General features: G+C 46.8%; 1 protein-coding gene across 9 annotated transcripts in view; it reads left to right on the top strand.

Annotated features, from left to right (window-relative positions):
* The window catches only part of Kansl3 (KAT8 regulatory NSL complex subunit 3), a 32,491-nt gene extending 13,253 nt beyond the window's left edge, over window positions 1-19,238 (top strand). For 6 of the 9 annotated variants that reach the window (XM_036167207.1, XM_036167208.1, XM_036167206.1 and 3 more), the window contains 19 exons: window positions 71-161; window positions 272-457; window positions 2,320-2,451; window positions 2,938-3,054; window positions 3,274-3,375; window positions 3,483-3,554; window positions 5,642-5,716; window positions 5,916-6,073; window positions 8,458-8,521; window positions 8,927-9,127; window positions 9,287-9,443; window positions 10,658-10,735; window positions 11,643-11,834; window positions 12,203-12,284; window positions 12,654-12,784; window positions 13,684-13,793; window positions 14,185-14,407; window positions 14,730-14,863; window positions 17,252-19,238. In XM_036167207.1, the coding sequence (XP_036023100.1) occupies window positions 71-161; window positions 272-457; window positions 2,320-2,451; window positions 2,938-3,054; window positions 3,274-3,375; window positions 3,483-3,554; window positions 5,642-5,716; window positions 5,916-6,073; window positions 8,458-8,521; window positions 8,927-9,127; window positions 9,287-9,443; window positions 10,658-10,735; window positions 11,643-11,834; window positions 12,203-12,284; window positions 12,654-12,784; window positions 13,684-13,793; window positions 14,185-14,407; window positions 14,730-14,863; window positions 17,252-17,272 (2,326 nt within the window). In that variant the 3' untranslated portion in view covers window positions 17,273-19,238. The remainder of the gene's footprint in view (window positions 1-70; window positions 162-271; window positions 458-2,319; window positions 2,452-2,937; window positions 3,055-3,273; window positions 3,376-3,482; window positions 3,555-5,641; window positions 5,717-5,915; window positions 6,074-8,457; window positions 8,522-8,926; window positions 9,128-9,286; window positions 9,444-10,657; window positions 10,736-11,642; window positions 11,835-12,202; window positions 12,285-12,653; window positions 12,785-13,683; window positions 13,794-14,184; window positions 14,408-14,729; window positions 14,864-17,251) is intronic. The other 3 variants (XM_036167210.1, XM_036167209.1, XM_036167211.1) reach the window with 2 other exon arrangements.
* Window positions 19,239-21,978: the final 2,740 nt, after the last annotated feature.

Genomic DNA, 21,978 nt, shown 5'->3' with positions numbered 1-21,978 from the left:
TTTATATGGTGGACATACATGGGAAGCATCCTTAGGATTACATTTTAATTCCTGAGAGTCTCTGTTATAGGACTGGCTGGACCATGGCTCAGAGCAAGCTGTTTAACAAAATCCTCAAAGCCCTGCAGTCTGACCGGCTTGCCCGCTTGGCCAATGAAGGGGTAAGACATCAGAAATCTGCCTATAGTTGATTTTCTTATTCAGGCCTCACTGATTGACTCTGTCCTGTGTCGTCATCTCGTACTAACCTCTTTTTATGAACATCTTTCAGGCTTGCAACGAGCCTGTGCTGCGCCGTGTCGCTGTGGACAAGTGTGCCAGAAGGGTGCGACAGGCTCTGGCCAGTGTAAGCTGGGACACCAAGCTGATCCAGTGGCTACACACCACCCTTGTGGAGACCTTGAGTCTGCCCATGCTGGCTGCTTACCTGGATGCTTTGCAGACACTGAAAGGGAAGGTGAGACTTTGTTGCTTTTTCTAGCAGTAGCTAGCTAGTATTTGCTGTGGGTTCAGGATATAGTTTGACAAGGCCATTGTGACCAGGTCAGCATGGTTGAATCTAGCAATTTGGCTATTAAAAATAGGAAAAAAGGTATCATTTTAGGTTTGTGTTTGGTGCAAATTTCTTCAGTCCTTCCATCTTTTGGATGAGGTATGGCATCTGAAAACCAGAATACATATTTAACCTTTATAGCCTTGCACTTTGTGCTTTGAGTCATCGCTGAATAGAATTGGGGTGGAGGAGATGAGGGTTTACCAGGGAGGGGACTGTCGATAAGGAGGGTGTGAAGCAAATCTGCGGTGTTCAGAGGAACAGGGGATTACATAGCAAGGAACTACCTAAGTCTCTCCTCAAGAGATGAACCCTAGGCTGGATGTGGTAGTACATGCCTTTAATCCCAGTAGAGGCATAGGCAGGTTAATTTCCATCACTTTGAGCCTGGTCTACACTGCAAGTTCATTTTTGTAGGGATTGAGTTAGTGAATTAACATAAAAGCCGTAGTAATGGGAAGCCCACAGTAACTCGAGGATTATTTAAGTAGCCCTCATAGGGGCTGGAAGAATATGTGTGCTTTGCTCCAGCACAGGATGGCCTTAAGCAATGGTACTTAATTCAGTTCTTTCTTTTTCTTTCACAGAATGGTGCTGGGGTAGAGTCCAGGCCCTTGCATTTGCCCAGTCATTAGTTCCCTGAGTCATGTCTCCAAAACTTCTAATTTCATTGTTTCTTAATCAGATTTTTTTTTCTTTCTGAAATTGCAGAATGCTGAGTTTGTTAGAAAGCTGAAGAAAATTGACTGTATGCCAAAGGAAAACAAAACTCAGGACTAGATATAATAGTTCCATGTGTGGTAGGATAGTTGACCTAATTTTTTTCATTCAACTAATTCTTATCTTGTATTCATAATGTACCAGACATGAGAGTGAGCAAAAGGAAGTATCTTTGGTGAATAGTGTGCTCTAGGGACAGGTGTTGGTAATGCCCTGGGCAATCTGCCACATTTGTCGTGGCCAAGATTTAGATGCGATTCCTCTTGCTTGAAGAGACAAGTTTGTACTACTTCTCGGTTACGATTCTAGTGGGTCTCTGGAAACCCTTTTAAAATACCTCTGAAAGAACCTTTAACACTTAAAAATCTTTTCTTTCTTTCTTTGAGAGTGTTTTGACTTCTCTGTGGGTATTGTGGGATTTGTGAAGATATTTCTTTGCAGTATAAGAGAGCATCAGCATGTCTGAAACCTATATTTATATATTGGTGAGGTCATTTTGGGGGGGATAGTTAAAAACAGGATATGATATAAATCACAATATACACAGTATAGTAGGATATATTTTGGGGGAACAATAACAAGTTTCATTATACTTATCTCAACTTGAAGGCTATATCCAGAAGATAGCATGGATGTTTATTTTTTGAGACAAGGTCTAATGTATCCCAGGCTGTCCCCAGTGTAGCTGAGGATTGACCTTGAATTTTTGATACTCTTCCATCCACCTTCCAAGTGCTGGGATCACCTAGGAATGAGTCACCATGACTTCTGTGTGCCTTTTGATAGGAAAAAGGACACAAAGTACAGTCATCTGTGAAAGGGATGGTGGGATAAACTTCAGTCCATTGGTGTAGTTTACCAGATTGCCTTCCCGAGGAACAGCTCTGCTTTCCTTTCACAGTGGGAGTGTACTTTGTCTGGCTGTGCACTGATTTGATGTGCATAAGACTAAGAGCTCAGTGGGCTTCTGTGCGGAAGCACATTGCTTCCAGAGGGAAGGCTTCTCACTTGCCACTGGAAGCATCTTTGTTTATCCTTCTTTGTAGATCCCAACTTTGATCGACCGCATGCTTGTGTCATCTAACACAAAGACTGGGGCTGCAGGAGCAGAGGCCCTGTCACTCCTCCTCAAGAGGCCCTGGGACCCAGCTGTTGGTGTGCTTTCTCACAACAAGCCAGTACGTTAAGTTTAGCCTTAACCGGCACATGGAATGGTCAGACTGAGTTTTATTTTCTTCTTTTTCTTGAGACAGGGTTTCTCTGTGTAGTTTTGGTGCCTGTCCTGGATCTCACTCTGTAGACCAGGCTGGCCTCGAACTCAGAGATCTGCCTGGCTCTGCCTCCCGAGTGCTGGGATTAAAGGCATGAGCCACCCACCACCGCCCAGCCGATTCATATATTTTTAAAGTGGGTGTTTGCACTTGAGTGCAGGTGCTCATGGAGGTCAGAAGAGGGAACTGAGTTATAGGCACTTGACATGGGTGCTGGGAACTGAACTCTGCTTTCCTGGAAGAGCAGAGTATGCTCTTAACTGCTGAGCCATCTCTCTAGCCATAAGCAAAGGGTTGGTGGTTGCTGTAAAGACAGTTGGGATGTAGTTGTTGAGAGTTCCTAGATGAACACCTCTTACTCAGTGGTTCTTGGATGGGATTCTGTCTCCTCAGAGCAAACTCCCTGGCTCGCCTTTGATTCTCATCGCCTCCTCTGGTCCCTCCAGCTCTGTGTTCCCTGCCTCACGCCGCCACCGCTTCTGGCAGTCGCAGCTTTCCTGCTTAGGCAAGGTAATTGTAAGGACAAGAAGAATTCGGGTAGGAATGTAGTCTGGGGATTAAAGAGAAGGTGTGTGGGAGGAGGTCAGGTTTGCTGAACTCATGTGGTTCTTCCCTTCACTCTAATTTCGGCATTTGAGTGTCAGCTGTCTAAGAGATTTGGGATAAGTTAAGCAGAATTGAGGTTTGAAACTTGGCGCTGCTGGCACCGATGCTCTTTCTTCCCTTTAGGTCATCCCTGTAGCCACCCATCTGCTGAACAATGGTAGTGGGGTAGGAGTTCTGCAGTGCCTTGAGCACATGATTGGCGCTGTGAGAAGCAAAGTGCTGGAGGTGAGAGTGCCGGGTTGAGTCCGTTGACGGAGGTGCACCAGTGGTGTGGGGTTGTTGTGTGCCCATCACAGTCTCCTAGTTACTGTCTTCTTTCTCTTGCCACAAAGATTCACAGCCATTTCCCACACAAGCCCATCATCTTGATTGGATGGAATACAGGAGCCTTGGTGGCCTGTCATGTAAGTAAATTCTGTTCTGTTGGAGGTCACTGAAAACTTAAAGGTGGTCATGGAACAGTGCTTGCTGCTATTACTACTTTGTCCTTGTGATAGATACTTTGTGTGGGGAAACTGCATTTACATTGTGGGAGACAGTCTTAGTTTTTAAATGTTATCAAGGAGATGTTACTATAGTAAGGAGAGAGTAGTCAATACATTCCTTGATCTCACCTAGCTTTACCAGAGAAGCCAGGCTTACTTTTGTCTTTTTCCTGCCCACTTTCTCTGTGCTCCAGATTATCTTGAAGAAACTGTCAGAATATGATGACACATGCTTATAATCTTATTTAGCACTGGGTAGGATGAGGCGGGAAGATTACCATGGTTTGGGGCTAGATTGGGCTGCATAAAGTGAGTTCTGGGCTAGCCCAAACTTAGGAAAAGAGAAAACAAAACTATTAAAAAGTTCCAACTACAGCTGGGCAATGGTAGCTCACGCTTTTAACCCCAGCACTTGGGGTGGCAGAGGCAAGTGGATCTCTTGAGTTCAAGGCCAGCCTGGTCTACAGAGCAAGTTCCAGGACAGCCAGGGTTACACAGAGAGACCCTGTCTTTAAAAAAAAAAAAAAAAAAAAAAAAAATCCACATACTATATTTCATTTATATATGTTTGAGCATGTACGTGTAGATAGTTTTTCTGGTCCTGCCTGGCCCAGGGTCAGGACAAATCTCTCTCACCCTCCAGTCCCACAGCTGCTTAGACCCAACCAAGAAAATACACAGAGACTTATATTACTTATATACTGTATGGCCGTGGCAGGCTTCTTGTTATCTAGTTCTTCTATCTTAAATTAACCCATTTTTGTTAGTCTATAAGTTGCCACGTGGCTCGTGGCTTACCGGTACCAGGACCTTACATCTCGCTTGTCATGGCGGCAGCTGCCAGTATCTCTCTGCCTCAGCCTTCTACTTCTCAGAATTCTCTTCTCTGCTTGTCCTGCCCATACTTCCTGTCTGGCTACTGGCCAATCGATGTTTTATTTATTAACTAATCAGAGCAACACGTTTGACATACAGAACATCCCACAGCAAGCATGTAAAAAGATTTCCTTTTCTCCAGACTTAAATACCATATTGCACTCTCTCAACATTTCAAATGGAGACAAATGAGTAGTTTTAAATTTGATGTTGTATTCAAATTGGTTTCCTTTATAAATATGAAAGAACATTTTTTTCCTGCATGTATGTATCAGCTTGTGTAAGTGTCCTTGACTTTTGAAAGCTCCACTTCTTCGAACCAGCATAGTGAAGTGTGGTATCCAGAGTAGTGAAAGAGCAAGCATCCTATATACTGCGAACAACTTGGGGCAGAACTCTCAGCTGTGTGGGAGTGATCCCTTAAAATTACTGATAAGAGATTTCTCCACTTAAGAGACAGGGTTGGCATTTGTGTTTTTACTATGTTTGGGGATGTTTCTCTGTGTTCTGGGGTTGGAACCCAGGGCCTTGCACATGAGAAGTAGTAAGTATTGCTACTCTGAGCTAGCTGTATCTCCCAGCCTGGCAATATTTGTGTGTGTGTGTGTGTGTGTGTGTGTGTGTGTGTGTGTGTGTGTGTGTGTTGGTGTTTTGGTTTTTCAAGACAGGGTTTCTCTGTAGCTTTGGAGCCTGTCCTGGACTCGATCTGTAGACCAGGCTGGCCTCGAACTCACAGAGATCCTCCTGCCTCTGCCTCCCTAGTGCTGGGATTACAAGTGTGCGCCATCACTGCCCCGCAATAATGTTGTTGTCGTGTTTATTATATTTGTTCTCAGTAACAAAGTCAGTAAGGAGGGCTCTGGTCTAGGTTGCTGATGGGGCTGAAGTATGACAGCTCCCATCAGGCTCAGGTGCATGTGGGGCCTATCAGGGCTCCAGTTCTCTGGGAAGTGACTGCCTGTGTTCTGCACACTTAATCATGCCATGGTTGATAAAACTGAAGGCTAAGACAAGCAATAAAAGTAGGGACCAACTGGTGGCTCTGGGCTAACCAGTCCCACCTGAATTCTGGGGAGGCTGAGGTGCAATGAATTCACTTGCCCTAAGATGAATGGTGCCCTTATTTACAGGTATCTGTGATGGAGTACGTCACTGCAGTTGTCTGCCTTGGGTTTCCTCTGCTTACTGTGGATGGCCCCCGGGGGGTAAGAGCGAGGTGAAACTGGTTGGTCTTTGGCAGTGGGAGTGGGGGACAGCAGGAATGTGGGAAAGTGGAGTGCATGCTGCATCCAGGGTGGGACGAGGTCTCCTGCAGGTTCACAACTGACTTTTCTGAACAGCCTCAAGGTCAGTGCTTCCTGAGCACCAATTGGCTAGATCTAAACTGCTGCTTGTCTCTTTTAGGATGTGGATGATCCCCTCTTGGACATGAAGACTCCAGTCCTCTTTGTCATTGGTCAGAATTCTCTACAGTGTCACCCTGAAGCCATGGAAGACTTCCGGGAAAAGATTAGAGCAGAAAATAGCTTGGTGGTGGTGGGAGGAGCTGATGATAATCTCAGGTGGGTACATTCCTCTAGAGCTGAGAGGGAACATGTTAGAATGTTAAAAGAATGCTTGTCCAAGATGGCAGTGTCACGACAGACCAGTGACTGAAATAACAAGTCAGAGTTGCATCCTATAATCCACTGCAGTATATGTTCAGGAGGCTGAGGCAGAAAGATTCAGTTTGAGGCCAGCCTGGCCCTTGATCCTGTCTTAAAACTTAAAAACAAGCCGGGCACTGGTGGCTCATGCCTTAGATCCCAGGACTTGGGTAGCAGAAGCAGGTGGATCTCTGAGTTTGAGGCCAGCTTGGTCTACAGAGTGAGATCCAGGACAGCCAGGGCTACACAGAGAAACCCTGTCTGGAAAAACAAAAACCAAACAAAAAAAACTTTAAAAGCTATAAAAATAGTACATGAAATCTCATCTATTGTTCACTTAGAGTTTCTTGTATAACCAAAATTCTCAAAATAAGGAAACTAATGTCAATTTGATAGTTATTGCCTGGTTTGAATAACAAACTTAGATTTCATCAGTGTCTCCCTAATGTCTGTCTTGCTTCTTTGAGATAGGATTTCATGCAGCCTAGGCTGTATTCAGATTTACCATGTACTGAGAATGACCTTGAACACATTCCTTCTGCCTGGTCTTAAGTTTGTTTTCTGCGACCTTGACACTGTTCTAGACAGCTGACAGTTGTTTTATTAAAAATACTTTCTTCTGATTGCATTGAAAATGTTTAGTGTACCCTGTTTGGGGATACGTGATTCAATTTGTCTTACTACCACTGATAATAACTTTGCTCATGCAGTTGAGATAGCTGCTGTGGGTTCTCCACTATGAAATTAATGTTTTCCCTTTGTAATTAGGAGTCATCTTGTGGGGAGAAGGTACTTTGAGATTCTTTGTCATCAGACTTTTCCTGGGCTAGGCATTTAAAAAAATTTTTTTTTCCTTCGTGAAGATCAGTGTGAACATAGATTTACTTATGTTAAGCCTAACTGGATACATTTTGAAGTATAAATAAAATTAAGTTTTGGGAGGGGTTTTAGAAAACACCTTTACTTGTAAGGGTTTTTGTTTGTTTCTTGAGACAGTATCACTATATAGCTCTAGCTGTCCTGGAACTATCTCTCTGGAGACCAGGCTGGCCTTGAACTCACAGAGATCTGCCTGACTGCCTCACAAGCGCTGGGACTAAAGGCGTATGCCGCCATGCCTGTTTGTTTATAACTGGACAGTTTAAGCAAATGCCTGCTTCTGTCTGTCTGATTTCTATCCGGCATACTGGAGGAGTCTTTCTGGCCTTGTCATTTGTTACTTGATTGTTGATGTTCAACGCATTGTTTTGATGTAAACACATTATTTTTGCAGATGTTCAGATGATCCACAAGAGATTTAGCATGTGTGTGTTGATTTGTTTGAGGGAATGGGCAAGGATGGGAATGCTGGGTATTGTTGAGTTGTGTTGTAGTGAGGAGACATTGGCATAGGCTGAAAATCATTAGACTAAGAATTGGGAAACTTCAGTTTGTCTTAATTCCTTTATGTAGAAGTTTGGGTAAGTTGCTTAATTTTTGTAACTCACTATCCTCATCTGAAAAATGATGGTGTTAATGTAAGATCAGAGATGAACTGCCAGTCAGTTGGGAGAAAATATTTTGAGACTCTTTCTTTGACATCAAACTTTCATTACAGTACACTTTACATTTACTTTTAAAAATTTTTTTTGCGATAGAGTCTCTATTGTAACCCTGGCTGTCCTGTAACTCCTTAGGTAGACCAGGTTAGCCTAAAACTTGCAGAAAACTGTGTGCCTCTGCTTCCTGAGTGCTGAAATTAAAGGTGTATGTTACCACACCCGTCTAAAAAAATTTAAGTTATATTTTTATTACTGATTTTTGTGTGTGTGAATGTTCCCATTGCCATTGTGCTTTTAATGACAATCCGAGGTCAACTTGGAGTTATTTCTCTCCTTAAACTATGGGTCCTCAGGCTGGAGAATCAACATGAACATAGATATTATTTGTATTAAGCTTCATTTAATTCATTTTGGAAGTTAAATACAGTTTTAATAACGTTACTCTCCATCATATAACTTAGGGGCCTGGTTTTCCCTTTGCCAGGAGCCTCAGTCAGAAACCATATTTTTGTTATTTTGAGGGTAGGGTCTTTCTTGTAGACACAGTTTTTTACAGCTCTCCGCTCCTCTGTGTGTGTGGGTAAATGGAGGTACACATGTCCCAGGATGTGTGTGGAGGTCAGATGGCAGCTGTCAGGTCAGTTCTCTCCTTTCACTCTGGTGGCAGAGTTTGAACTTAGTTATTAGGCTTTCTCTGCGAGTGCTTTGACCTACTCAGTCATCTCACTGGCCTCACGGTTTCTCTTTCTTGCCTTTTAGAATAAGCAAAGCAAAGAAGAAATCAGAAGGGTTGACTCAAAGCATGGTGGACAGATGTATCCAGGTAAACAGTTTTCTCTTGTTTTGTAGCGGGGCCTCCTTCCTCTTGCCTTAGGTTTAGTCTTACTGGCAGCAGGCTCAGTCGCTCTGGACCATGAAGGGTATGAGTGGTTCTGTGGTATACCTAAGTCACAGTTAAAGACAGGGAAGAGGGGGAAACAGAAGAGGAGAGGAGAGCTAGGATAGGGGTACGGGTGAGGCATCTCAGGGTGCAATGTGCTCAGAGCTGCTTTCACATAGGCACCTGCTGGGCTTCCCCAAGCATAGCAGCTAAGGAGCTTGGCCTTAGTGTGGCTTTATGAGTGGGGAGAACCATCATTTGGGAGTAGAGTTCTATTTACCTTGGTTTTATCTAGGAGGGTCCTATTCTCCAGAGAAGGACTCAGACCTTACCTCGTTTTCATACTAGGATGAGATTGTGGACTTCCTGACTGGAGTGCTCACTCGTGCTGAGGGGCATGTGGGTTCTGAGCCTCGGGATCAGGACGCTGAGAAGAAGAAGAAGCCCCGAGACTTGGCCCGAAGAGACTTGGCCTTTGAAATTCCTGAGCGAGGCAGTCGGCCTGCTTCTCCAGCTGCCAGGCTCCCCACCTCCCCCTCGGGCTCAGAGGTAGTGTGGGCAGGGAGGGAGCACCTTTGCTGAGGTGTGAAGATGCATAATTGATTATTCCCTTGTGAGGATATCTGGGAATTTTTCTATTAGTGGAGATCCAGGGAGACATGCCAAGTGAAGGTTGGATGCAAACCTCTTTGGACCTTTTCTACCCAGGATCTCTCCAGTGTATCCAGCAGCCCCACCTCTAGTCCTAAGACCAAAGTGACCACGGTGACCTCTGCTCAGAAGTCCAGTCAGATTGGGGCTTCCCAGCTGCTGAAAAGACATGTGCAGAGGACAGAAGCCGTGCTGACCCACAAACAAGCCCAAGGTACGGTCTCCTGGCCCGCAGCCCCAGTGGGGCTCTGTCTGCTGCAGCAGCTGACGTCATGTGGCCGTGGGGAAGCATTAGATCTGCAGTGCAAGGGACAGCCTTTCTCATAGGGATTCTAGGCAAAATCAGGTTGAAATGAATGCCAAGGCTGTGTGGGACTTGGCCTTGTATTTGATAGTCGCAGCCTTGTCTGTTGATGTGCTGGAGACATTGAGCTAAGCTGACTGTGTGTGTAGTGGCCTGACCTTTCTTGTAATTACTAATTGGAGAAGTATGTATTTTGCCATTCGTTTCTGTAGTCAGAGTCTTTCCAGATGATAAACACGGGTGACTGATTGTTCCTCGGGTTCTAGGCCAGCTCCCCCTGCTTTTCTTTGTTTTTTGTTCTTGAAGAATTCAGAGTTCTGTGATGGGTTGTCTACAGATTTGGTCAGGGTTCTGCAGTTAGGCTTCAGGTGAGGGTGGAGAACATTTGTATTGTTGACATTTGGGTTTGGAGGAATCCACAGGCTATGTGAGGAATTGTAGAAAAGGAAAGTTCAGTGAGTCGAGAAAGAAGTATCAGTGGCTCTGTCCCTGATGTTGGTCTGTCCCACCCCTATCCCGGCATGATCCTCTGCTCACCTCTCCTTGTGCTTTTAATGGAGCCAAAGAGTTACCACCCTAACCCAGACTTCTTATGAAATGCCACTAACAAGTGTGAGTGGGTGGTTCACAGCAGCGCAAGAGGCTAGGCACCTGGCTCTATGGATGCCCTGTGACCCAGCTTTTCCTGAGTTCCTGGTGGGATTCCCTTAGAAATTTGATATTTCTGGGTAGCATGTTTAGTGGAGACACTAAGGTGATCTTGAAGGCTGTGTGGTGAGCTGGGTTTACGATGGGACTGAGGGACTCCTGAGTGTCAGTGATGACAGCAGCAGCCAGAAAACCATGGCTTGAGCAGAGCTGATGGGTGGGTGGGGAGTGCTAGTTAATCTAGACAGGGCCCTCACTGCCTGCCGCCCTCCTTGGAGTTGACTTGGCCTAGCTTGTTCAGCCTAGACAGTGGCCGGCCCCATGTGGCAAGGACACAGCAAAGTCGGGTTCCAGATCAGTCAGTGTCGTTCCCTCAGAAAGAGCATCCACTGAGCACTTTCATCTTTTCCTTGTTCCCACTCTTCCTCCATTCTCTAGCTGGCTGTGATTCTATAATTCTTTCTGATTCATTCCAGCACAGTTTGCTGCTTTTCTGAAACAAAACATGCTGGTGAGGAAAGCTTTTCCTCCTGGCGCCTCCTCCTGTCTCTTTGGTGAGTATTGCTTTCACCTGCTCGCCTGGGCTTGCTGCTCTCCTCCCCTGCCTCTCTCTCCCCTCTCTCCACTCCATTTCTTCCTTTCTTCTTCTGTCTCCCGACTCTTCCCACCAGCTCCCCTTGCTTATGCAGTGGCCTTTGCCTTTCTCTGTTCTTTCGCTTGGTTTCTCATGGTGCCTTTTGCTTTCTCGCTGTGTTGTTTGTTTGTGCCATGCTTCTTGGTCTGTCTTTCTCTTGTGTGCCCGTGGCCTGTTGCCTGTTAGCCTGCACCTCCTTGTCTGTTCTCTCCATCCTGCCTGCGGCAAGCGCACCAGGCACTTCCAGCACCCGCCTTTCTCCTCTGCCTTAGGCCAGCACATTGATCCCTAAGCACTCCGTCTAACTGGTAATTGAGTCCCTCACTGTGCCCAGTCCAGGAACCCCTCCCCATCCGCTGGGCTGCTGTCTTCCTCTCTAGACCCCTATTTGCCTGTGCTGAGAGACTAAAGGAAGGAGACTTGTGAGTGTAAAGAGTAGAGCTGAGAAAGCCTACAGATGAGCAAATCCAGAAGGCTTGTCTTTATACACAATGATCTGTTTGAGTCCCTGGAAGCCCATATCCCAGACCTGGTTCTCACATGGGTCACTTCTGCCCTGTTATGTTCGGGCAGCATCTGAGATGCTGCCTCACCCAGTACTTCCTGAGAGCCAGCAAGTCCAGGGCAGCTGATTGGACTAGAGCTCTCTCTGAGGTGCTCCAAGTTGAGTCCACAATGGGTGGGAGCTGAGGTAGAAATATGAGGTGTAACTTGTACCTGGGATATTTCTCCTGTGTGTCCCCTCCCCCTACATGGCTGCTTCTGGCTGGCTTGACCTATGGTATTTATAAGCTCACGGAAGATCTTACCTCAGCTCCATTTCTTAGTTCCCATTTCATCAGAACCCATGGAGGAGGCAGAGAAAGAGGAGCTTAGGGTCCAGCTGAAGCGGCACCATCCTTCCAGTCCTCTTCCTGGCACAAAGCCCTCCAAGCGACCAAAGATCAAAGTGTCCCTGATCTCCCAAGGGGACACAGCTGGAGGGCCTTGTGCTCTTTCTCAAGGTGGAACACCTGAAGGTGAGTCTTTTATGAAGTGTTTGGTAAAGGCTGACCAGCTTTCAAGACATAGCCCAGGCGCTGTCGGTCGGTGTTAAGGACACCTAGACCAGACAGATGGTCTGAGGTCACACATGGTGAAAGTGGCAGTCACCTTGTCTCGACAGTATAAATAGTTGTGGGACCATTTAGAACACTTGATACTTTGTCCCTTCCTGGTTCTCAGTTAAGGTAAAGAGATGCTCCAGAAAGCTTAAAAGATGGAAGTAGGAGGGCCTTGGCTCTCCTGTAATAGCAGGGCTTTTCTTTTCCTCCTTCCAGTCTTACATTTAGCCTTGGTTGTAGTGGCAAATTAGGACTGGCCTTTGCTCTGGGGGTTTGTTTTGCAGCCCCTGGGGGGAAACCCATCACCATGACGCTGGGAACTTCCTCGGGAGCCAAGGAACTCACTGGACTTCTCACCACAGCCAAGTGAGTATGCCTTCGGTCTCTCCTAGTCCCTCCTTTCCCTTCACTCAGTTTCTGGTTCGTTGGTGTTGGGGGAAGTTGAGAGATTCTGGAATCTGTCAGTTAGGAGCATGTGACTTCTTTCTCACTGGGCGCTTTCCTTCATTTCTGTCAGTTTAGAGTTCATTTGTCCTTATGAGATTGCAGAGCATCCACTAACTTTATTAAGACCTCAGTTCTTTAATTTGGGCCTAACCTTTAGAAGGATAAATTTGGGGCTTAGAAGCTGAAACAAAGAGAAAATTCTTCCTTGCTGGACTTTGTTCTGAACGCTCCCTCTGTGGCTTTGGGCTGCTGCCCTTTGGATGATAGGACTCCTTTTCTTTTTTCAAGGTCAAGTTCTTCTGAAGGTGGAGTTATAGCCAGCGCAGCCCCATCTGTGGCTTCCAGCAGCGCCACACCCAATGCCATCCACACACTGCAGAGCCGCTTGGTGGCCACTTCTCCTGGCAGCTCCCTTCCAGGTATCTTGTAGCCCATCACACTGTCCACCAGCAGTCTTAGATCTGGAGCGTGATCTTAGACCAGGAGCTCTGGAACTGGAACTCGAGGGAGTATCTCTGCTCTCCAGTGATTGCAGAAGCTAACGGGACCAGAAGTAGCTTGGCTGAGGGAAATTCCTTGTCTTCAATATCTGTAGGGCTGTGTCCTCTACTGTGAGGATGAGCAATGCCTGTGTTGTGATTCTCCTTTTTAATACCTCTGACTGAATCAAGGGAGGCAGTGCTAAACTGGTTATTAGCATAATGAGGTATGATTTTTCCTAGTTTTTTCTGACCCCAGCCTTATGGAAGGGCTGATTACCTGATCCCATAACTTAGAGCATTGCCAAGTTATCTTTTCTTTAAGCAGGTTTTTACTTTGAGAATGTTGGATTGTGTGTAATACGGTCAGGTATCTGAATCCACTTGGCTTCAAGAGTCTTTCTTCTTACCTAGAAATAGAGGGGATTTAGGTTTCTAAAGTGTGATTTGCCAGGCAGTGGTGGTGCACACCTTTAATCCCAGCACTCAGGAGGCAGAGGCAGGAGGATCTCTGTCATTTCGAGGCTAGCCTGGTCTACAGATGGGATTTAAGTTGTCTGGTTTTCCTAATGCTGCATTTTGAACAAGACTTAGAACAGCTTGAATGTGCAGAGCAAATCCAAGGCAGTGACTGGCATGGCACCTCTCCTTATGTGGTGTCTATGTCTGCTGGGGAGACTCCTGGTGTCTTTCTGTTTAGGGCAAGTTGAAGTTGTTGGTAAGGGTGAGAGGGTGGCTGCTTGTGAGTACACACACACACACACACACACACACACACACACACTTACACACACACTTGAGTGACTGACCTCTGCTGCTACTACTGTGTCCTCTCCTAGGGGCTACTTCAGCCAGCAGCCTCCTCCAAGGCCTCAGCTTCAGCTTACAGGATATTAGCAGCAAGACGTCTGGCCTCCCAGGAAGTCCCTCTCCAGGGCCAGCCCCACAGGTATATCATCTGCTGTGTTGGGCAGTGTGGGATTAGGATGCCTTAATTTTATTGGGGAGATTATGTCTGGGGTCAGTGGGTTAAGAACAGAGAACCTTCTAAATATGCAGCCAAAAAGCTACCACATGTTATAATCTGTGGCTTACTTTATGGCCTTGGATGAGATTCTTAACTTCTCTGTCTTATTTCTTTATCTATAAAGTAAGGTAATGATATTAGCTCCCTCATGTATTTGTGATGATTAAAGATGATATATGCAAAATTCCTGGAGGAGCACCTCAACATATGATGGACACTGTGCGTGTTAGCTTTTAGTAGTAGCTGTGGGCTCTCCAGGCTTTAATGTTGCTGTTGGGTGGTAACTTCTGATCATCTTGTATGTGTCCAATAGGCCACCAGTGTGAAATTGCCAACCCCCATGCAGAACCTGGGTGCCATCACCACAGGCACAAGCACCATTGTCCGGACCATTCCTGTGGCCACCACGCTCTCCTCCTTGGGTGCCACTCCTGGTGGGAAGCCCACTGCTATCCACCAACTGCTGACCAATGGGGGCCTCGCTAAGTTGGCAAGCAGCCTACCTGGTTTGGCTCAGATTTCTAACCAAGCATCAGGTAAGTCTCATGAAAATAATGGGAACTTCTAGATCTGGGCTTTTCCATAGCACTTTACTAGCCATCTCACATAGACAAGGTGTAAATCCAGCGCCACATGGTCGTGGCCTTGATTCTTGGATTCAGCTCGGTGGAGCCCAGCCCCCAGAGAGGTCTAGAGAACACAGGAAGATTCCTGTTGCCTTTCAAATTGACTGATGGGGTAGACCTACCCACCCAGGAAGGAAACCAAGAGGATGTTTTATATGGGAAGAAACTGTTACCTGAAAGAGGCTATGAATCCTCTGTCTTTTGTATCTATGTCTGTCTGTCTCTTACTTAGGCTTAAAGGTCCCCACCACCATTACTCTGACACTCCGTGGCCAGCCAAGCAGAATCACCACGCTAAGCCCTATAGGCTCAGGAGCAGCACCATCCGAGGAGCCCACCTCCCAGATGCTGCCCTCTAGCTCACAGGTGAGTTGGCTTAGATGGACCCAGGAAGTGAGCTCCAGTCCTAGGTAAATTTGGGGCCAGCCAAAGGGTTGACCATAGCTGCCATTGTATTAAATTTGTTGACAGACCAGATTAGAATTTGAACCCTGAGGTTTATAGCTTTTTCACGTTGATTGAGGCAGGACCTCTCTGAGTCTCCTTATCTAAAAATCTCCTAGCTGTTGTGAGGATTGAGTTTGTGAATAGTCAAGTGTGGCCATGGCTGGGTATAATGTTGTGTGTGTTTGCCTCTCCTTTTCTCCTCCACTCTTGATTTCCTCATTCAGAGCTGGTGAGTGGAGGCTGATTCTCAGACCTTGTCTTTATTGCCTCAGAATAGGCCCTGAAGGTCATGTCCATCAAAGCACAAGGAACAGAAAGAGCACTTCTGTACTGTTTGATGCAGTGTATAACAACAACAATAACAAAACCCAAAACTCTTCCTATTGTATTCTACAAGGACTGAAGTGATCTTTTACAAAACTAGTCAGCAACAGTGTACGCATGTGCGCGCACACACACACAGCTGTGGACTAACATTAACAAATGGACTCTGAGGTGCAGTAGAGGCTAATGGAGAGGATACACTTCCCTCTCCTTTTAGGTCAGTCTCGGGGGCATTTCCTCAGTTGAGGGCCTCTCAGAGTTACTCTGTCTGTGTCAGTTGTTGTTTTGTTGGTTTTGGTTTTCAAGACAGGGTTCTCTGTGTAGCTTTGGTGCCTGTCCTGGATCTCGCTCTGTAGACCAGGCTGGCCTCAAACTCAGAGATCCGCCTGCCTCTGTCTCCCGAGTGCTGGGATAAAAGTCATGTGCCACCACCGCCCGGCTTGTTGTTTTGAGACATGCTCTCACATATGCAGCTCAGACTGGTCTCTATTTTAGCATTCCTCCTCAGCCTCCTAGGTACTGGGGTTTTTGTTTAACTTTTTATATGTGATAACGGTATTTTACCTAATTTTGGTTTTGTTGTTTGGGACAGGGTTTTACTGTATGTGACTGTGGCTGGCCTGGAACTCGCTATGTAGATTAGGTTGGCCTCAAACTCAGAGACATCAACTTGCCTTCTGAGTGTTGGGATTAAAGACTGGAACTATCATGTCTGGCTCATTTAATGAAAAAAATCAGTTCTTTTTAGGTGGGGATGGTCATGTGTTTGCCCAGCATACATGAAGCTCTAAATACACCAAATAAATCAGGCAAGGTGGTGCATGCCTATAAAACCAGCATCAAGGAATAGAGTCAGGAGACTCAGAAGGTCATCCTCAGCTGACCTGGGCCAGTGGGAACCTATCTTAAAGAAGTAGTTTTCATCATTGTCCTGCTCCTCCTCTTCTTTTGAATTTTAAGATTTCTTAGTAGAGTACTCGTGCAAGGGATGGATTTTAAAGAAAGAGTGTAAGTACCAGCTAACTTTTGTCGTATCCATGGAAGCAGTTAATTACCTGGTTTCTGGACTGAATAGTGCTTCCATCGTGTTTCCTTAATGGGAATGAGCTATTGTGTGTCCTCAACTCAGGGCTGCAAATGGAAGAGGACTATGTTGTACCATACATCGTAGTTCTGAGAATGGATTCCTTGTTTGTACTGTCATCTCTGTGTCCTTCTGACCATGATGGTGGCAGAGTGGGAGGCCCTCCTCCAGCTGTTGCCCATGGCAGTGGGCCTCACTGCAGCCTTGCAGGAGTCCCTGCCCAAATTATGCTTAAAATCAGGACAATGACCTCCTCCGGGGTGGAGCCCTGTCCTGGATCCTCTGACAGTTTATCAGCCCTTCTTCATCTTCACTGTGGTCCTGAGGTTTCTGAAAGTGTGAAATACAGAAACATGGTAGACTTGTTGAAAAGATGCCATCGCTCTTCCCCGGCTGCAGGCCTCAACAGTCTACTACCCTTCATGCCTCCAAAATTCCCAGGATCTAAAAATTAAAAATAATATTGTCAGAATGGTCGTGGACATTTCCCTTTGGTTCTGTCTAGTCACTCACCTGTTTCCTTTTCTGTGCGCTCCTCTCCTGTCCTTGGGTGTGGTAAATACTAAGAACTAACTGATCATTGTGGTTGAGCATGGATTATACTCTTGGTGCTTCGTGTGGTTACCTTAGTGACCCTCGCAGCAATCCTAGAAGCAGGTGCTGCCGTCTGTGTGCACAGGTGAGGAAAAGAGAGCTCAGAGCCCTTACCCGAAGGAGTGGCCAGGTGAGCCTGACTCCAGAATCCACCTTCTGTTACGTACATGACACCAGAGGGCTTTATCTTGTGTGCTGCTTTCTGTGGATAGTCCATTGGATTAAGTTCTCAGGAGTGAGATGAGTGGTCAGAGGAGGGTCTAGCCTGGCCAAGCTTTAACCCCTTTTCACCCTTCTGCCCACAGCGCCTGCCTCCAGCGCCCTGAATATGCCACATGCCAGCGATATGTCCTCCTTACCAGGTTGGTGGCAGCTGCCTCAAGGTGAACCGTGTGGTCCTGCTGAGCCGGCTGAGTGTCTGAAGACATCCTAAAGACAGTCGTTTTCACCTCTCTACCAGCTGTCTTCGGGGTTGGGCCTCTGGGTCTTGAGAAGGCATTAGGCCAGGTGATATAGTGCCAGCAAGGGGAGTGCTGTCCAGGGCCAGCAGGTTGGTTCCTGGAATCCTCAGCAGGACTGGCCATATGTGGATTATTGGCATTTCTACCCCAACACTAATGTCATTTGTCCCCAGTGTCAGTATAGAGCTGCTCACTGAGTTCATGGCGAAGACAGGGAGAGCTGGGCTGTCAGCTTTCAGCCCTTTAGCTGCTGGGGCAGTGAGGAACAGTTGTTGCCAGGCCCCTTTTTCTTCTTTACCATGTTTTGTGCACTTGCTGTACCAGAGAGCCTGTAGGTCCAAAAACACTGAAGATGGGGGATGGAGCAGCCAGAGGAAATAGGTGACAAGACACACCCACAGACCCTGTGCTGCTTACAGTTTGGGCTTGGGACTCTGCATGACACTTGACCTAAGATTAGCTAGAGAAGTGGAGTTAGCCGAGTCAGAGTCCTCTCTGGTGCCTGGTGACGAGCAGGTTGACCGGTTCCCATGCTGCTGTTCTAGGAAGGTTGGGGCGGTAGGACAGTGAAGGCTGTGTTTCTGAGTTGGTCTCCTTTCCTTAGAACTTGGGTCTTTCTGCTTAGAAGTAGGGAGGTTGTAGTGACTACTGTGTGAGGCTCTGGTGCCAGCCTGAGCCTTGCAGATCATGGTCCCTGGTGATGTGGACACTGAAGATGGAGCTGAGCCTCTCATTTCCTATGACACTGTGCATGCAGATGGAGCTTGGAGTTTGGCTCTGAATTGGTGTTCCAGAGCAGGCTCCTTTCCTTTTCATACTAAGAAAGTTTCCGTCAAGATGAGAAATAAGGGAACTCAAGTGTGATTTCGTTGACTGGGCCATATACAGCTACACCAAAGCCTCTCACTGTAATCTGAGTGGAAACTGGTGTTGAGGAGCCTCAGGCGAGTCAGATCAGAGACAGGAGATAGGAGCAGAGATTGCTCTCCACGCTCCCCACCCTCGCCTTGGCTGTGGAGCTCCACTCACAGTGCTTGCTTCACAGTGGGGCTGTGTTCTGACAGTCAGAAGGTGGTCAGTGACTTTGAGAAGGTATGACATCTGGAAGAGGCCTCTAGTGCTGAGGCTTTGATAGCTTCATAGTTCAGAGCATAGAACCACCAAAAGAGAGAGGATAAGACTGTGGGGCTCTGTGAAACTTTGAGGGATCATTTAGGTTGGCAGAGGGCCCTGAACAACCCTTTGTGACTTAGGAGAACAGCTTGAACAACACTGGAGGGGCTGCTCCTGAAAGATGCTGCTGCCCCTGTGTTCTGGAACCAAAGAAAACTTGTACCCTGCTTTGGTGGTGAATCTGTGTACATCCCATGGGTGACTTCTGAGGCATGGCCTATGTACCTTGAAGAACTGCAAAACTGAGGAAGGGGAACTACAACATACTGATCTTCACCTTGAGAGACTGACCGCCAAGGAAGTGGCTGGAGTCTGTGGATCACATTCCCAAGAGCCCACCTCAAACCACACTATCAGAAGTGGAAAGACGCTTTACCTTACCCGCCTGTGGCAGACTTGAGGGCATAGCCTCAGAAGGTAATACTCTTATGGAGTATGTAGAAGGATCAGGAAGGCTTTAAATTCTCGGGCAACAGATGTATTGTAAATGCCCCCATGAAGTTGTCTGTGGCTTTGAGAAGAGGTCACAGGGGCAGAAACTTGTCCACCTTTGGTTGTTTGCTATAATAATTTAGGGGTGGATGAATTCATAGAAGTGAGCCATAGTGATGGTTCTGGTCTTTCGTTATCAAAAAGAATAAAAAAAAACCAAACAAACCGATTTTGCATTGCTTCAGCTTGTTTTCGTTTGATTTTGCATGCTTTGGGAATTGCCCGTGTAATGGAGACGGACTAGAGAGAGTGGTGGGGGCTTGAGATTATCTTGCTGCTGTCAAATGCTGAGGCCTAATTACTGTAATTCTTTTTTTTTTATTTATTTGTGTTTTAATTTTACACATCAGCCATGGGTTCCCCTGTCCTCCCCCCTCCCGCCCCCACCCCCACAATTCTTCCCAGCCCCTCCCCTCCATTCCCATCTCCTCCGGGGCCAAGACTCCCCTGGGGATTCATTTAAACCTGGTGGATTCAGTACAGGCAGGTCCAGCCCCTTCCTTCCAGGCTGAGCAAAGTGTCCCTGTGTAAGCCCCAGGTTCCAAACAGCCAGCTCATGCACTAAGGACAGGTCCCGGTCCCACAGCCTGGATGCCTCCCAAACAGTTCAGGCTATTCAGTTGTCTCACTTATCCAGAGGGCCTGCTCCAGCTGGGGGCTCCACAGCCTTTGGTTCATAATTCTTGTGCTTCCATTTGTTTGGCTTTGTTCCTGTGCTTTTCCAATCTTGGTCTCAACAATTCACACTCTTACAGTCCCTCCTCTTTCTCAACAATTGGACTCCTGGAGCTCCACCTGGGGCCTGGCTGAGGATCTCTGCATCCACTTCCATCAGTTATTGGATGAGAGTTCCAGCACGACAGTTAGGGTATTTGGCCATCTGATCACCAGACTAGGTCAGATCAGGCTTTCTCTCGACCATTGCCAGCAGTCTACAGTGGATGTATCATTGTGGATTTCTGGGGACCTCTCCAGCACTCTGCCTATTCCTATTCTCATGTGGTCTTCATTTATCATGGTCTGTTATTCCTTGTTCTCCCTTTCTGTTCTTGATCCAGCTGGGATCTCCTGCTCAGAAACATCAAAACAAAAACAGGTTTTGTGTAGTCTAGGCAGACCTCAGACTTGCTATGTAGCTGAATTGGCTTTTAACTTCTGATTCTCCTGCTTTTGCCTCCTGAATGCTGGGATTACGGGCACTTACTGCCACACCCAGCTGCCACTACCCCTTGAGGAAGAGGTGTGGGCTGATGTCTGTCCTGGGTTCTGAGATGGAAGACCCGAAATGGAGACCAGCCTAGGAAGTGAGGAAAATGTGGCTCTTTTCAGTTTTCCCATTAGGCCAAGAGCGATTGTTGTTTGAGTGGACCTCTCTATAGGCCTCAAGTCAGTAGGTAGGCTCCCTCACTGTTCATTCTAACAGACAATCCTAAGGCTGCCCTTTGACCCCGAAATGACTTAGAGGTGGAGAAGTGGATTCTAACCTTGAGCTTACTAGCAAGAGGGACCTCCTCCACCCCTTTTGATCCTTAGATCCTTCTTAGTCTTCCGTCTTAGACCAGAACAGACCACAAACATCTCTTCCTCACCTATAAAGGGAATTATAGCTGAGTATGCCAGCAAATGCCTGTAATCCCTGCAGTCAGGAGGCAGAAGCAGAAGAATCGGGAGTTAAAGCCCAGTTCAGCTACATAGTGAATGTGAGGCCAGGCTTGGCATTGGCATCCCTGGTGGAAACTGTAGACTGATTGGAACATTGGCACATGAAGCTATTTTAGTAGAGCCATTGTATTTTTCCCTCAGTTTCACCCCTTAGGATCACTGAATCCACTGCCCAGTAAGATGAAAGGTGAGGCTCTAATAAAGTTAAAATGAAACAAGTTGGCTGGGCGGTGGTGGCAAACGCCTTTAATCCCAGCACTCGGGAGGCAGAGGCAGGCGGATCTCTGAGTTCAAGGCCAGCCTGGGCTACAGAGGGAGATCCAGGACAGCCTCCAAACCTACACAGAAAAACCCTGTCTCGAAAAACCAAAAAAAAGATGAAACAAGTCTTTGTTGTCTTTCCATCTCCTTTTCTAGGGTGTGTCTTAGGACTGGAGGGTGGAAGAAGCAGAGACTTGAGTACTACCTTCACTGGGCATTTTTCACCTCCCAGCTCCTTATTTTTAGACTGGTTCTTACTCTAGCTGCCCAGGCTGGCTAGGAAGTCACATAGCCCAGGCCAGTGGTGAGCTCCAGCAATCTTCCTGCCGCAGCCTCGTGAGTGCTGAGATAGGCATGACCCTCAGAGTCTGACTTTACAAAGCAGGGTGCCTTGGTGCTTGCCTTCCGGCCTTGTTTTCAGGATTTGATTGGTTTTTAATTTTATCTATTTTAATTATTTTACTATTTATGTTTGTCTTCATGCATATATGTGCATCATCTGTGTGCCTGTTGGACTCCCTAGAACTGGTATTACAGATGGGTGCTGGGAATTGAACCCAGGCTGCAAGAGCAACTGTATGCTCTTAACTGCTGAGTCATCTACCTGGTGACCCCCAGGATTAGTTTTTTTTCCTATTGTCCAGCATAGACTCCGTTGTGGATTCCCATCTCTTGAGTTCTAATTCCAAACACAGCCCAATTGACCTGAACCTACTTAGGGGCTGGTTTGTATTCCACCCACCCCACAGTCCAGTGAGTCATGCAGTTCATATCACTGCCCTTCTAAAAGTAAGAAACATGAACTATTGAGCTGTTTTGCTGTGTGTATACTTTAAGAGTGATAGTGTATCCCTTACTCAGCCTTGATGCAAGGCTCGGGCTAGGTCCGGCCCCAACTTGGTGTGCCAGCCTATATTGACTGCCCAAGGAAGGCCTTAGTCTCTGTGAGGAGGGGTGGGGTGGGGGGTGGGGGGATTAGAAGG

The sequence above is a fragment of the Onychomys torridus genome, chromosome 18 (genome assembly GCF_903995425.1).
Source record: "Onychomys torridus chromosome 18, mOncTor1.1, whole genome shotgun sequence".
Classification (NCBI taxonomy): domain Eukaryota; kingdom Metazoa; phylum Chordata; class Mammalia; order Rodentia; family Cricetidae; genus Onychomys; species Onychomys torridus.
Note: the sequence above shows the minus strand (reverse complement) of the source record. Positions and strands in the feature narration are given on the sequence as shown.